A 15,185-nucleotide genomic window follows, 5' to 3' on the forward strand; every position below is an offset into this window, starting at 1 on the left:
TGCAATGGTTAGCATGCCCACCGAAAACCAAAAAAAGTTTTTCAGCTGTGGATTATCCCACCTCAGTAATGCCGATGACATTGCTGAGTGTTTCAAAGTTTCTGTAAGTGGTTTCACTGCAATGTGGAACGCCGTTCGGACTCGGCTATAAAAAGGAGGTCCCTTGTCATTGAGCTTAACATGGAATCGGGCAGCACTCAGTGATAAGACAGAAGTTCACCACTGTGGTATCACAATGGACTGAATAGTCTAAGTGAGCCTGATACATCGGGCTGCCAATACACCTAACCTATATGACGACTCGGTATGTAAATGAGGGAAAGCTAAGATTGATTATCCCAAGTACACGCAAAGAAAAAAACGTTTGGAAAACGTGTACCGAAAACGTTTTTCTTTTGTTAGAGTTTTTTGAATTGCTTCAAAAAGTATATACTTTTATCACCAAAAAAAAAAATCGTTTGTTACACAATTTTTATTTTTTCAATAAAAAGAGTTATTTTTGAACCAACAACACAGTCCATTTCGTTTATATCAAACACTGTTCTTTTCTGACTTTAGGTCTTTAATAAGACACATTTTACAGTTCATAGTAAAAATTTAATATAGTAGAATGTAATGTTGAAATTTTTTTCGGAATCTTCCGACCATATCTGGAATATATGTAAAAAAAAAAAACTTTGGTCGAAGCAGGGATCGAACCCACGACCCTTAGCATGCAAGTCCGACGTAGCAACCACTGCTCCACGGTCCCAAACTAAATGTATTTTTCTGTTAAATAAACTTTGTTTAATCGGCTCGTGGGCGCCGCAAGCTATGCTATATTAATATAAATTATATGGATAATTAGCTATTGATGACAATAACAGCTACGTAGCTCAGTGGATAGTGTGCTGCCTTACAAATTGCATGGTCCGCGGTTCGATTCTCAGTCAAGGCGAAAGGTAAAAAAATTTAAAAATTTATAAAATCGTATAAATTCTTCTACATTGTTTGTATTACAGAAAAAGGTGCTAAGAACTAAAAAACTTCGTGGAAGTGAGAAAGATGTGAGAGAAAATGCAATTAGCCAGAAAAAAATTTTTTTGAGTTAGTCTTTATGAAATTGCTTTTACATCCTGGAAAAGAATAAACGTTTATCACAAAAAGTATATACTTTTCTTCCAAATACACTTCCTTTCAACGAAAAGCAAATGAGAAACGAACTTTGTTTGTCTAAAATTTCGTTTGGGAGGAAAGAATTATTTTTTTGCGTGTATAGACTACTGGGAGGAAAAGCGTATACCGTTTGGAGATCTGAACATTTATACGGACGGATCGAAAATGGCTGAAGGCATGGTCAGTGGTATTTACTGCGAGGATCTAGGAATCATGGAGTCATATGGAATGGACAACGCATGCAGCATCTTTCAGGCGGAGGTATTTGCTATTGCCAAAGCTGCGGAGCTACTGCTGATGAGGCCGATATTCAGAAGCGATATCTTTCTTTTTTCATCGACAGTCAGGCAACAATGAAGGCCTCAGATAATACGAACATAACGTCGAAGGTCGAAGTCAGCCGCTGTCGTAGATAGTTCTCGCTGAATGAGTTATATTACTCAATGCTGGGTACCTGGACATTATGAAATAAAACGCCAAGGAAGGTGCACGCGGCATGGATAACATCGTCATGGACGTTTTTCCCCCGCTGTCTTGATCTGTGGAAGGAACGATGGACTTCCTCTATGGATTGCGAGCAGACTAAACTGATATTGAACGACAAGATTAGTAGAAACTCAGGATTTCTAATGGCGACGAATAGAGAGGATTTGAGCCCGTTAATAGGCATCATAACAGGACACAACACACTTGGAAAGCATATGGTAAGGATTGGCGTAATGGCCGATGGTATTTGAAGATGGTGGCTTGACCCGGAGGCTACTCTTACCACTTACTGAGGTACGGGACTGTAATTTAAAGGATGGTTAGGTTAAAGGGTGATACGGTCAAAATTTGGTCAAGGGAAAACGCGTGTAAATCGGTGAAATCGTTTATTTAAAAAATCAAATTAAATTTCTTTTTCAAGTTCAATTAGTATAAAATTCAGGAAAAATTTTCAGTTAGGCTTTCGCTTTTCCAAATCCGAATTGCCGGGCCTCACGCTTGACACCTGCCATCAGATTTTGTACAGCCACCTTGTCCACCTTCTTCGCCGCAGAAAGCCAGTTTGCCTTGAACTGCTGCTCGTCCTTAGCAGTTTTTTTGTCTTCTTTAGGTTCCGCTTGACAATAGCCCAGTATTTCTCAATTGGGCGGAGCTCTGGTATGTTGGGAGGGTTCTTGTCCTTGGGAACCACCTGCACGTTGTTGGCGGCGTACCACTCCATGGCCTTTTTACCGTAATGGCAAGATGCCAAATCCGGCCAAAACAGTACGGAACAACCGTGTTTCTTCAGGAAAGGCAGCAGACGTTTATTCAAACACTCTTTCACGTAAATTTCTTGGTTGACAGTCCCGGAAGCTATGAAAATTCTGCTTTTCAAGCCACAGGTACAGGTGGCTTGCCAAACCAGATATTTCTTTGCGAACTTTGACAGTTTTATGTGCTTGAAAATATCAGCTACCTTTCCCTTTCCTTTTGCCGTATAAAACTCCTGTCCCGGAAGCTGCTTGTAGTCGGATTTGACGTTGGTTTCGTCGCCCATTACCACGCAGTCAAACTTCGTCAGCATCGTCGTGTACAGCCTCCGGGATCGCGCTTTGGCCGTCGTATTTTATTTATCATTGCGATTTGGAGTCACTACCTTCTTGTAAGTCGATAGTCCGGCTCGATTTTTGGCTCGATGAACGGTTGTAGACGATACACCCAGGTTATTTGCGGCATCTCGGAGAGAGAGGTTAGGGTTTCGCTTGAAATTACCGGCAACTCTCTTTGTCGTCTCAGCGGCTTCCGGTTTTCGATTTCCCCCCGATCCGGACAAACGTTCCCCAAACACTTTAATTACATTTGTAACGGTTGATTTGGCAACTTTTAGCGATTTTGCCAGCTTTGCGTGCGAGTAGCTCGGATTTTCGCGATGCGCGAGCAAAATTTTTATACGCTGCTCTTCTTGCTTGGACGGCATTTTGACAACTGAAGAGTGAATTCCAAAATCAAAATAGAAGCAACATTCTACACACACACACCTTCAAAATGATGGGTGTTCAGGTTTTTTAAATGCAAAATTGAAAGAAATACGTCAAGTTTATATTGACCAAATTTTGACCGTATCACCCATTAGATGGCAGCCCGCTGTATCAGGCTCACTTAGACTATTCAGTCCATTGTGATATCACATTGGTGAACTTCTCTCTTATCACTGAGTGCTGCCCGATTCCATGTAAAGCTCAATGACAAGGGACCTCCTTTTTATAGTCAAGGAACGGCGTTCCACATTATAGTGAAAGCACTTAGAGAAGCTTTGAAACCCTCAGAAATGTCACCAGCATTACTGAGGAGGGATAATCTACCGCTGAAAAACATTTTGGTGTTCGGTCGAAGTAGGAATCGAACCTATGATCTTGTGCATGCAAGGCGGGCATGCTAACCATTGCACCATGGTGGCTCCCAAAGGATATACTCACCTTTATCAAGGCTTCTGGATGGAAGGCCTAGAGAACTGTATTCTTTTCAAGAACGCAAAGGAGATGTGACCGACCCTGGCAGAGGAAGAAAGATGTCGAAGAGGAAAGAAACAACCATGAGGAATCACAATGGACCAACGTGGTCTAAGTGGACACCATTTTTCCTTTCTACGGATTTGGTATCATCCTCTATAACCTAACCTAACCTAACCTAAAAGAAACAGTTTTGTTTAAAATTTCGTTTGGGAGGAAAGAAATATTTTTTTGCGTGTGGGAAAATTGGGTGTGTTAGGTAGACACTAAAGAATATCAAAGTGTCGATTATCTCAAGACAACAATTCACCGGGAATGGGCCGATTTACCGAAGAGCCAGCGTGGGATAACCTTTTCGTCGGTCGTTTGCCATAATAGCCATAAAAGGTAGTCTATGTAAAAATCTTATTGTAAATTTTTATGGTATTTTTTGCTTTTGCACAATAAAATGAAATTGCATTATTTTTCAGCCACCCGTATAGTTCGGTTGGGCAGAATTGTATTTACCCTACCATCTATACAATCGGTAATAATACCAGGACCCAAATATAAATAGCAACCCCCTAGTGATATTTCACAATATTTGCCTTTATAAGTGGATGATAAACAAGTATTGCCAAGCAGTCACCATGAGGCTATTACCAAGTATCCTTACTGTGATACTCCAGACATTTGTTTATGGTAGCAAATGCTGCAATACTGAGATTGGTTTCAAATACCTGGATCCACATGAAGAGAGTAATCCTTTTGGAAATCTAATAATTGGAATATATCAGGAATACAGATTTGAAACGCTATTCCTTTTACATCGGAATACTATTGAAGATATTACCTTGGAAGCATTTCATCACTGTGCGATACCAAAGGTGATTGTCACTGCCAGCAATAAATTCAACTTTAAAGATTTCTACAATTCTGAAATTTTGGTGGTCGTCATTATACAATATAGAGGGGATTTGGAATTGTTGGAGATTGCTGCCAATTCATTGAATTACATGCGCCAAAGTAGAATTCTAATTTTGGCCGATAATATTTTAGATGAAGACCTATTCAGAGGGGAAGTTCTTAATATCACCCATCTATACAAAATGACAAATGTATTATTGGTATTTTCCTATGGCCGCGACAAGGTAGAGGATGTTCTATGTAATTTTTATACTTTGCAACCTTATCCCGAGTATCATTGGGTGACAGGAAGAATTGATTCCTTCTATTACACTGAACACTGGCGTAATCTTCACAATAAGACTTTGAAGACATTTATTGAAGTCACTTCATCCCGTGGACTTTATTTCAGGGATCTGCAGGGGAATCTTCGTATAAGCGGTTCGGTGGCAAAAATGATTCTTCTTTTTGCTGAACGTTGTAATGCTTCTTTGGAATTGCTGGACTCTCAGATGCCGGGTAATAAATCCCATTATCTGCTCGTCAATAAAATGATCGAAGAGAATTTAATCGATATACCCATATCCGTAACACCTCTGATAAGGTCATCGCCCCGTAATACCTCGGATACGTTTGAAATTAATCAAATCCCCATCATGATACCCTTGGCTCAACCTCTAAGTGTAAAGGAAATATTTGGTGTCCTTCTGAATGGTTACTTCTTTTTGATCCTATTTGGAGTTTATTTTTTGCTAACTGCTTGTCAAGTACTGATCGACTACTTTGTGTATAACACTTGGAATTATTTCGATGTGGTGATCAATTGTAAAGTTTTTCCTGGAGTTATGGGTCTATCGTTTACTACAAAACTCGAGGCTGTAATGAGTTTAAAAATTGTTTACCTTTTGCTGGGTTGTATTGGCCTTTACTTTGCCACCTTGTTCAGTGCCAATAATAATACCCTGTTCACTCGACCCCCAACCCATGATGAGATCAGAACTTTCGAAGATATTCAAAAAGCCTCGCTACAGATATTGTATTTGGACCAAGATCTTAGCGAGACCATTGATGTTTTGAGACCCATATTGAATAAACTTGTGATAACGGATAATGTAACCCTACTCCATAGACATCGTATGGGCTTGAATACCTCATACGGGTATGGTACCACTACAACTACATGGGATCTATCATGGCGTCAACAAAAATTTGCCTCCAGTTTTACCTTTCATATACCCCAAGATATGATCTTATTCAATTTAGTTCCATGGGCTTATAGCATGCCTTATAATTCCCCTTATACTGAAGGTCTCAACTATTTGATACATCAAGTCCATGCAATGGGTTTGGACTACTACTGGCGTAATGAGATTTTCTATGATTTATTGCGGCTAAAGGAAATCGAAATTATTCCTGCGAAATTAGCCACAGGTCCTGAGGTTCTTCATCTAATGGATTTATATTGGGTTTGGATGATTCTAGTCATTGGCCTGATTTGCAGCATATTGGTATTTTTGTTGGAAATATTTGCTAAAGGTCTATGGATCTATGTACGTTCACTGTCCAAAAAAAGCAAAATAATATTGAGAAAATTTTTTTGTACTATAATAAATTTGTAATTAAATGAAAATAAATTATTCTTTAGGTTTTCTTTGTGATTTGGTACATTCATTTGCAAAATGATCATAGAAAGTTAGAAAAGCCTATTTTCATTTGATCGTTTCGGTTGATCCTTGATAGCTTCTTCATCGACAGTCAAGCAACTATAAAAGACTTATGCTGTGCTGAGATAAGGTCTAAGGTAGTCAGCCGCTGTCGTAGAGAACTCAAGATTCTCACTGAACAGCATAATATAACACTGTGCTGGGTCTGTGGGCACTGTGGGATAATAGGGAATGAGGAGGCGGATGTGCTGGCTAAGGAGGGCACTTAGGTTAGGTTAGGTTAGGTGACAGCCCGATGTATCAGGCTCACTTAGATTATTCAGTCCATTGTGATACCACATTGGTGAACTTCTCTCTTATCACTGAGTGCTGCCCGATTCCATGTTAAGCTCAATGACAAGGGATCTCCTTTTTATAGCCGAGTCTGAAGGGCGTTCCACATTGCAGTGAAACCACTTAGAGAAGCTTTGAAATCCTCAGAAATGTCACCAGCATTACTGAGGTGGGATAATCGACCGCTACAAAACGTTTTGTTGTTCGGTCGAAGCAGGAATCGATCCCACAACCTTGTGTATGCAAGGCGGGCATGCTAACCATTGCACCACGGTGGGGACTATACCTGAAAGTGGTCCGATATGGCCCCGACCGTCATCGATAACAGGGACTTGTGCCAAGTTTGAAGTCGATAACTGTTTTGCTCGGAAGTTAGCGTTAATGTATATACTTCATGGGATCTGAGACCATTATTTCGATGTGTTACAAATGAACCATCTTATGGTGGTGGGTATAATATCATTTTCCCTACTTTTTTCGGTGACGTTTTTTGCTGGGTGGTAGATAATATTTCGCTATTAGTGGCGCCAAGTCCCCTGTGGTATAGAATATTGTACTGTCCACAGTCTATGGAGCATTTGATTGACTCATTATCCTTGTGATGAGGATTGAGTATCAAAGGACTGATTATGTAGAGGTTTTGCCCAGAAAAGAAATTATTTGTGCGCGTTAATCTTTAATTTATTTATTGTTTGCTCTCTCTCTCCCTCTCTCTCATTCTCTCTCATTTAGAATTCTGAGTATATTTTATTTTTACAAGAAATTCGAAATCCACATACATATATTTTCAAGATTTGATAAAACGATTAACTGACATTTTACTTATTAATATTAATATTAAATGCTTGGACCTAAATAGTTTTTTTTGTTGTTGCTAAAAGCGTTATACCTAAATCCAAAGATTTTGTGCATATAAAGAAAATTATTTTTACTTCGTAAGCTTACATGACCCCTTACTTCTTGTTCCAAGCACCCACACATAGTTCAACCACGAACACTAAGGCACTGCAGGCTAATCCAATCACCAGGAATATCCAAATCCACTATAAATCCCCTACGCGAAGTACTTCTGGTCCTTGAGATATCTTCGGTTTCTGCATTGTTATTGCCTTTTGTCGCAATAAATCATAGAAAATTCTATCACGCCAAGCATGATCCAAACCAAGAGCATGCACCTGATGAATGTAATAGTTCAGTGGCTCCAAATAGGGGGAATTGTATTGTAATTTATAACTCCATGGTATAAGGGGATCCAGCACCATATCTTTGGGCCTATGGAACGTGAAACTGGAGGTAAATTTTTGTAGACGCCATGATATGTCCCATGTGTTGGAGGTTACAGGATAACCGTATGAAGTGTTCAGGCTATTTAGATGATCGTGACCATAGGCTTCGTCGGTCAACAATAGAAGGTTATTTTTAATGGGTCCAAGGATATGTTCTGAGTAAGCGACATTCTTCTCAAGGTAAAGTATTTGTAGTGAGGATTTTTCGAGATCTTCAAATGTTCTAATTTCGGAATGTGTTGGTGGACTGGTGAATAGGGTATTGTTGGTGGCACTGAACAATGTGGCTATGTATAGACCAATAAACCCCAATAAGATATAAACCAGTTTTAGACTTCGATCCGTTACAGGTCGAGCGGGAAACGATAGACCTATGACCCCAGGTAAAATTCTGCTATGAATAATTAAATCACAAATGTTCCAGGATTTATACCAGAAATATTCGATGAATACATGCGTAGCGCCCAGGCACATAGAGACCAAAAACACCAGAAGGAACAAGTGGCCATTCACCAACTTACCATATATCTCCTGTACTGTAAATTGCTTCGCCTTGGGTACCATAACAGCTATTGGATTAATCTCAAAAGTGTACGTTGTATTACGGGGCCATGCAATAGTAGTGAGGGGGGTAACAGCCATGGGAACATCGATTAGACCTTCATCGACCATCTCATTGGTTACAGAAAAAGGCGAACTATTGCCTGGCATCTGGGAGTCCAACCACTCCAGCCTACCATTACAGCGTTCCGCAAAGAGTAAAACCATCATGGCCACAGAACCACTTATATGTAGTTGGTCCTGGTGATCCTTGAAATAAAAGCCTCTCGATGAAGTGACTTCAATATATGTTTTCAAAGTTCTATTGTGAAAATTTCGCCAGTGTTCAGGGAAGTAAGGCAGCTGCATGTCTTTAGCCAAGCTAAGCCAATGATATTTTGGATAAGGCTTTAGTTGAAAGTACGGGGAAATTATATCCTTTCCCTCCTCCAAATGGTCAAACGAAAGTAAAGCATTTGTCATTTTGTATAGATGACACAAACTAAGAAGTTCCTCTTTAAATAGTCCTTCGTCCACAATATTTTCAGCTATCATTAGAATTCTAGTCTGACGCATGTAGTTCAATGACTTGGCTGCAGTCTCCATTATTTCATAGTCTAGCTTGGTCTGGGTAATTATCACCACCAAAATTTCAGAGTTATAGAAATCCTTATAGGCGAGTGGTCGATTTTGTGTTATATCCAATTTTGGTACAGGGAATTGAAGAAACGCTTTCAAACTGCTATCTTCTGTACCATTCCGATGTAATAAAAGTATGGAATCAAAACTACGTTCTTGATATATTTCCATCAGCAGTTTACCATAAAATTTATTTGCAAAGTTAATATCCTCATATAAAGATGCAAATCTGGATTTTGCCCCAACGCCATGCGCTTGAATTAGCCAAATAACAATAATCCACGACAATTTCATGATGACTACAAGACAAGACATTAATTTACTTACTTTATGTATATAAAACATAACAGATTCCAATTAATATGTATTAATTGTAGTTTTCTGGGAACCATTATGGTGACATTCTTAACGTTGAACGTTGAAGAAATTAATTTACTTACATTATGTATATAAAACATAACAGATTCCAATTAATATGTATTATTTGTAGTTTTTTTTTTTTGGGAACCATGATGGTGAAATTCTTAACGTTGAATTTATTAATAGCCCAGTAAAAAAAGCGTAGCCAAAAAAGCAATGAAAATGTTCCTTTTGTATCCGGACATTACCGGTTGCTAAACTTGGTAGTATTCTACCATAACTAGTAGATTTTTCTAAAGAAATAAAATTTTAATGAAAACACACTTTGACAAAATTTTCTATAGAAATAAAAAATTGACAAAATCTTCTATAGAAATAAAATTTTGACAAAATCTCCTATAGAAATAAAATTTTGACAAAATCTTCTATAGAAAAAAAAATTTGACTAAATTTTATATAGAAACAAAATTTTGACAAAATTTTCTATAGAAATAAAAAATTGACAAAATCTTCTATAGAAATAAAATTTTGACAAAATCTTCTATAGAAAAAAAATTTTGACAAAATTTTCTATAGAAACAAAATTTTTATAAAAATTTCCTATAGAAATAAAATTTTGAAAAAAAACTTTCTATAGAAATAAAATTTGACAGAATCTTCTATAGAACTAAAATTTTGACAAATTTTCTATAAAAATAAGATTTGACAAAATCTTCTATAATAATAAAATTGTCTACATTTCTATAGAAATAAAAATTTTCTATAGAAATAAAATTTTGGCAAAATTTTCTATGGACATAAAATTTTGACAACATTTTCTATAGAAATAAAAGTTTGATAAAATTTTCTTTAGAAATAAAATTTTGGCAAAATTTTCTTTAGAAATAAAATTTTGACAAAATTTTCTACAGACATAAAATTTTGACAAAAATTTCAATAAAAATAGAATTTGGAACAAAATTATCTATAGCAGTAAAATTTTGACAAAATTTCCAATTGAAATAAATTTTTTATAAAAATTTCATATAGAAATAAAATTAAACAAGTATAAACGGCCGTAAGTTCGGCCAGGCCGAATCTTATGTACCCTCCACCATGGATTGCGTAGAAACTTCTACGAAAGACTGTCATCCACAATCGAATTACTTGGGTTGTGGTATCTTAAAACGTCTTAACATCGTTTTCTAAATTGTGAGTTAGTCCATACGTGGTATATATTAGACAAAAAAGTTATGTATAGGTAAGTCTACAAATAATTACGAATCGATATGGACTTTTTGCACGGTATGTAGAGAGCCAGAATTGAAATATGTGCGCTATATACAATTATGAACTTGATATGGACCAATTTTTGTGTGATTGGGGATCGATTTATCTGAGGGCCATATATAACTATAGACCGATATGGACCTAGTTAGGCATGGTTGTTGACGACCATATAAAAGCACAATGTACCAAATTTCAACTCACTCGCATGAAATTTGCTCCTCCAAGAGGCTCCAAAACCAAATCTCGGGATCGGTTTATATGGGGCTATGTATGATTATGGACTGATATGGACCACTTTTGGCATGGTTGTTAAATATCATATACTACCACCACGTACCAAATTTCAAGCAGATCGGATGAATTTTGCTTCTACAAATGGCACAATGACATGAGGTCAAATCTGGGGATCGGTTTATATGGGAGCTGTATATAATTATGGACTGATCGGAACCAATTCCTGCATGGTTGTTGGATACCATATACTAACATCACGTACCAAATTTCAACCGAATGGGAACAATTTTACTCTTCCAAGGGGCTCTGGAGGTCAAATCTGGGGATCGGTTTATATGGGGCCTATATATAATTATGGACCGATATCGACCAATTTTTGCATGGGAGTTTGAGGCCATATACCATATACCACGTACCAAATTTCAACTGAATCAGATGAATTTTGGTATTTCAAGAGGCTCCGGAAGTCAAATCTGGTGACCGGTTTATATGGAGGCTATATATAATTATTGACCGATGTGGACCAATTTTTGCATGGTTGTTAGAGACCATATACTAACACCATGTACCAAATTTCAGCCGAATCGGATGAAATTTGCTTCTCTTAGAGGCCTCGCAAGTCAAATCGGGGGATCGGTTTATATGGGGGCTGTATATAATTATGGACTGATAGGAACAATTTCCTGCATGGTTGTTGGATACCATATACTAACATCACGTACCAAATTTCAACCGAATGGGAAGAATTTTACTCTTCCAAGGGGCTCTGGAGGTCAAATCTGGGGATCGATTTATATGGGGCCTATATATAATTATGGACCGATATCGACCACTTTTTGCATGGGAGTTTGAGGCCATATAGTAACACCACGTACCAAATTTCAACTGAATCAGATGAATTTTGGTCTTCCAAGAGGCTCCGGAGATCAAATCTGGTGACCGGTTTATATGGGGGCTATATATAATTATGGACCGATGTGCACCAATTTTGGCATGGTTGTTAGAGACCATATACTAACGCCATGTACTAAATTTCTGCCGGATCGGATGAAATTTGCTTTTCTTAGAGGCCTCGCAAGCCAAATCGGGGTATCGGTTTATATGCGGGCTATATATAGTTCTGGACCAAGATGGACCAATTTTTGCATGGTTGTTAGAGACCATATATTAACACCATGTACCAAATTTCAGCTGAATCGAATGAAATGTGCTTCCCTTAGAGGCCTCGCAAGCCAAATTGGGGGATCGGTTTATATGAGGGTTATATAATTATGGACCGATGTGGACCAATTTTTGCATGGTTGTTAGAGACCATATACTAACACCATGTACCAAATTTCAGCCGGATCGGATGAAAATTGCTTCTCTTAGAGGCCTCGAAAGCCAAATTTGGGGGTCCGTTTATATGGGGGCTATACGTAAAAGTGGACCGAAATGGCCCATTTGCAATACCATCCGACCTACATCAATAACAACTACTTGTGCCAAGTTTCAAGTCGATAGCTTGTGTCGTTCGAAAGTTAGCGTGATTTCAACAGACGGACGGACGGACGGACATGCTCAGATCGACTCAGAATTTCACCACGACCCAGAATATATATATATATATACTTTATGGGGTCTTAGAGCAATATTTCGATGTGTTACAAACGGAATGACCCCATCCCATGGTGGAGGGTATAAAAAAATCTATAGAAATAAAATTTGACAAAATCTTCTATAGAAATAAAATTGTCTACATTTCTATAGCAAAATTTTCTATAGAAATAAAATTTTGACAAAATTTTCTATGGAAATAAAATTTTGACAACATTTTCCATAGAAATAAAATTTTGACAAAATTTTCTATAGAAGTAAAATTTTGACAAAAATATCAATAACACTAAGATTTGGAACAAAATTTTCTATAAAAGTAAAATTTTGACAAAATTTTCTATTGAAATAAATTTTTTATAAAAATTTCTTATAGAAATAAAACTTTTGCAGAAATACATTTTTGAAAAAATTTTCTATAGAAATAAAATTTGACAAAATCTTCTATTCTAAAAAATAAAAAAAAAATCCACAAAAATAAAATTTGACAAAATCTTCTATAGAAATAAAATTTTTATAAAAATTTCCTATAGAAATAAAATTTTGACAAAATTTTCTATAGAAATAAAATTTTTGCAGAAATAAATTTTTGAAAAAATTTTCTATAGAAATAAAATTTGACAAAATATTCTGTAGAAATAAAATTTTAACAAAATTTTCTATAGCAATAAAATTTTTATAAAAATTTCCCATAGAAATAAAATTTTGAAAAAAAAAATCTATAGAAAAAATTTTAACTAAATCTTCTATAGAAACACAATTTTGATAAAATTTTCTATAGAAACAAAATTTTTATAAAAATTTTCCATAGAAATAAAATTAAAAACAATTTCTATAGAAAAAAAAATTGACAAAATCTTCTATTGAAATACAATTTTGATAAAATTTTCTATAGAAATAAAATTTTGACAAAATTTTGTATAGAAATAAAATGTTGACAAAATCTTCTATAGAAATAAAATGTTGACAAAATTTTGTATAGAAATAAAATTTTTGCAGAAATTAAGTTTTGACAAAATTTTCTATAGAAATCAAATTTTGACAAAATTTTCTATAGAAATAAAATTTGACGAAATCTTCTGCAGAAATAAAATTTTAACAAAATTTTCTAAAGAACCAAAATTTTTATAAAAATTTCTCATAGAAATAAAATTGTGTAAAAAAATTTCTATAGAAAAAAAAAATTGACATAATCTTCTATAGAAATAAAATTTTGATAAAATTTTCTATAGAAACAAAATTTTTATAAAAATTTCCCCTAGAAATAAAATTTTGAAAAAAAAATTCTATAGAAAAAATTTGACAAAATCTTCTATAGAAATCAAATTTTTATAAAATTTTCTATAGAAATAAAATTATTATAAAAATTTCTTATAGAAATAAAATTTTGAAAAAATTTTCTACAGAAATAAAATTTTGACAAAAATTTCAATAAAAATAAAATTTGGACAAAAATTTCAATAAAAATAAAATTTGGACAAAAATTTCAATTGAAATAAATTTTTTATAAAAATTTCCTATAGAAATAACATTAAAAAAATTCTATAGAAATAAAATTTTACAAAATTTTCTATAGAAATAAAATTTGACAAAATTTTCTATAGAAATAAAATTTGACAACATTTTCTATAGAAATAAAAATTGACAAAATCTTCTATAGAAATAAAATTTTGACAAAATTTTCTATAGAAACAAAATTTTTTAAAAAATTTCCTATAGAAATAAAATTTTGAAAAAACTTTCTTTAGAAATAAAATTTGACAAAAGCTTCTATAGAAATAAAATTTTGACAAATTTTCTATAGAAATAAGATTTGACAAAATCTTCTATAATAATTAAATTGTCTACATTTCTAAAGAAATAAAAATTTTCTATAGAAATAAAATTTTGGCAACATTTTTTTTAGAAATAAAATTTTGACAAAATTTTCTATACAAATAAAATTTTGACAAAAATATCAATAAAACTAACATTTGGAACAAAATTTTCTATAAAAGTAAAATTTTGACAAAATTTTCTATTGAAATAAATTTTTTATAAAAATTTCTTATAGAAATAAAACTTTTGCAGAAATACATTTTTGAAAAAATTTTCTATAGAAATACAGTTTGACAAAATCTTCTATTCTAGAAATTAAAAAAAAAAAATCCACAAAAATAAAATTTGACAAAATCTTCTATAGAAATAAAATTTTTATAAAAATTTCCTATAGAAACAAAATTTTGACAAATTTTTCTATAGAAATAAAATTTTTGCAGAAATAAATTTTTGAAAAAATTTTCTATAGAAATAAAATTTGACAAAATATTCTGTAGAAATAAAATTTTAACAAAATTTTCCATAGCAATAAAATTTTTATAAAAATTTTCCATAGAAATAAAATTTTGAAAAAAAATTTCTATAGAAAAAATTTTAACTAAATTTTCTATAGAAATACAATTTTGACAAAATTTTCCATAGCAATAAAATTTTTATAAAAATTTCCCATAGAAATAAAATTAAAAACAATTTCTATAGAAAAAAAATTTGACAAAATCTTCTATTGAAATACAATTTTGATAAAATTTTCTATAGAAATAAAATTATTATAAAAATTTCTTATAGAAATAAAATTTTGAAAAAATTTTCTACAGAAATAAAATTTTGACAAAAATTTCAATAAAAATAAAATTTGGACAAAATTTTCTATAGAGGTAAAATTTTGACAAAAATTTCAATTGAAATAAATTTTTTATAAAAATTTCCTATAG

At 34.0% G+C, this 15,185-nt stretch overlaps 2 protein-coding genes across 2 annotated transcripts; one reads left to right on the forward strand and one right to left on the reverse strand.

Moving 5' to 3' along the window:
* The first annotated feature begins 4,261 nt into the window (after window positions 1-4,261).
* LOC142224461 (uncharacterized) lies at window positions 4,262-6,305 on the forward strand. The gene is made up of 2 exons (XM_075294233.1): window positions 4,262-6,067; window positions 6,258-6,305. Exons 1-2 carry the CDS (start codon window positions 4,262-4,264, stop codon window positions 6,303-6,305), a joined length of 1,854 nt encoding a protein of 617 aa, XP_075150348.1.
* Window positions 6,306-7,557: 1,252 nt separating this feature from the next.
* LOC142224462 (uncharacterized) lies at window positions 7,558-9,294 on the reverse strand. Its single transcript, XM_075294234.1, has one exon. It carries the CDS (start codon window positions 9,292-9,294, stop codon window positions 7,558-7,560), a length of 1,737 nt encoding a protein of 578 aa, XP_075150349.1.
* Window positions 9,295-15,185: the final 5,891 nt, after the last annotated feature.

Source organism: Haematobia irritans, chromosome 2, assembly GCF_050003625.1.
Source record: "Haematobia irritans isolate KBUSLIRL chromosome 2, ASM5000362v1, whole genome shotgun sequence".
Lineage (NCBI taxonomy): Eukaryota > Metazoa > Arthropoda > Insecta > Diptera > Muscidae > Haematobia > Haematobia irritans.

What these genes read in the sequence shown, in the direction of transcription:
- LOC142224461 (XM_075294233.1), top strand. Translation starts at nt 4,262, where the DNA reads ATGAGGCTATTACCAAGTATCCTTACTGTGATACTCCAGACATTTGTT. An exon ending in CTAAAGGTCTATGGATCTAT is followed by an intron (nt 6,068 to 6,257) that starts GTACGTTCACTG and finishes GATCCTTGATAG; the next exon opens with CTTCTTCATCGACAGTCAAG.
- LOC142224462 (XM_075294234.1), bottom strand. Translation starts at nt 9,294, where the DNA reads ATGTCTTGTCTTGTAGTCATCATGAAATTGTCGTGGATTATTGTTATT.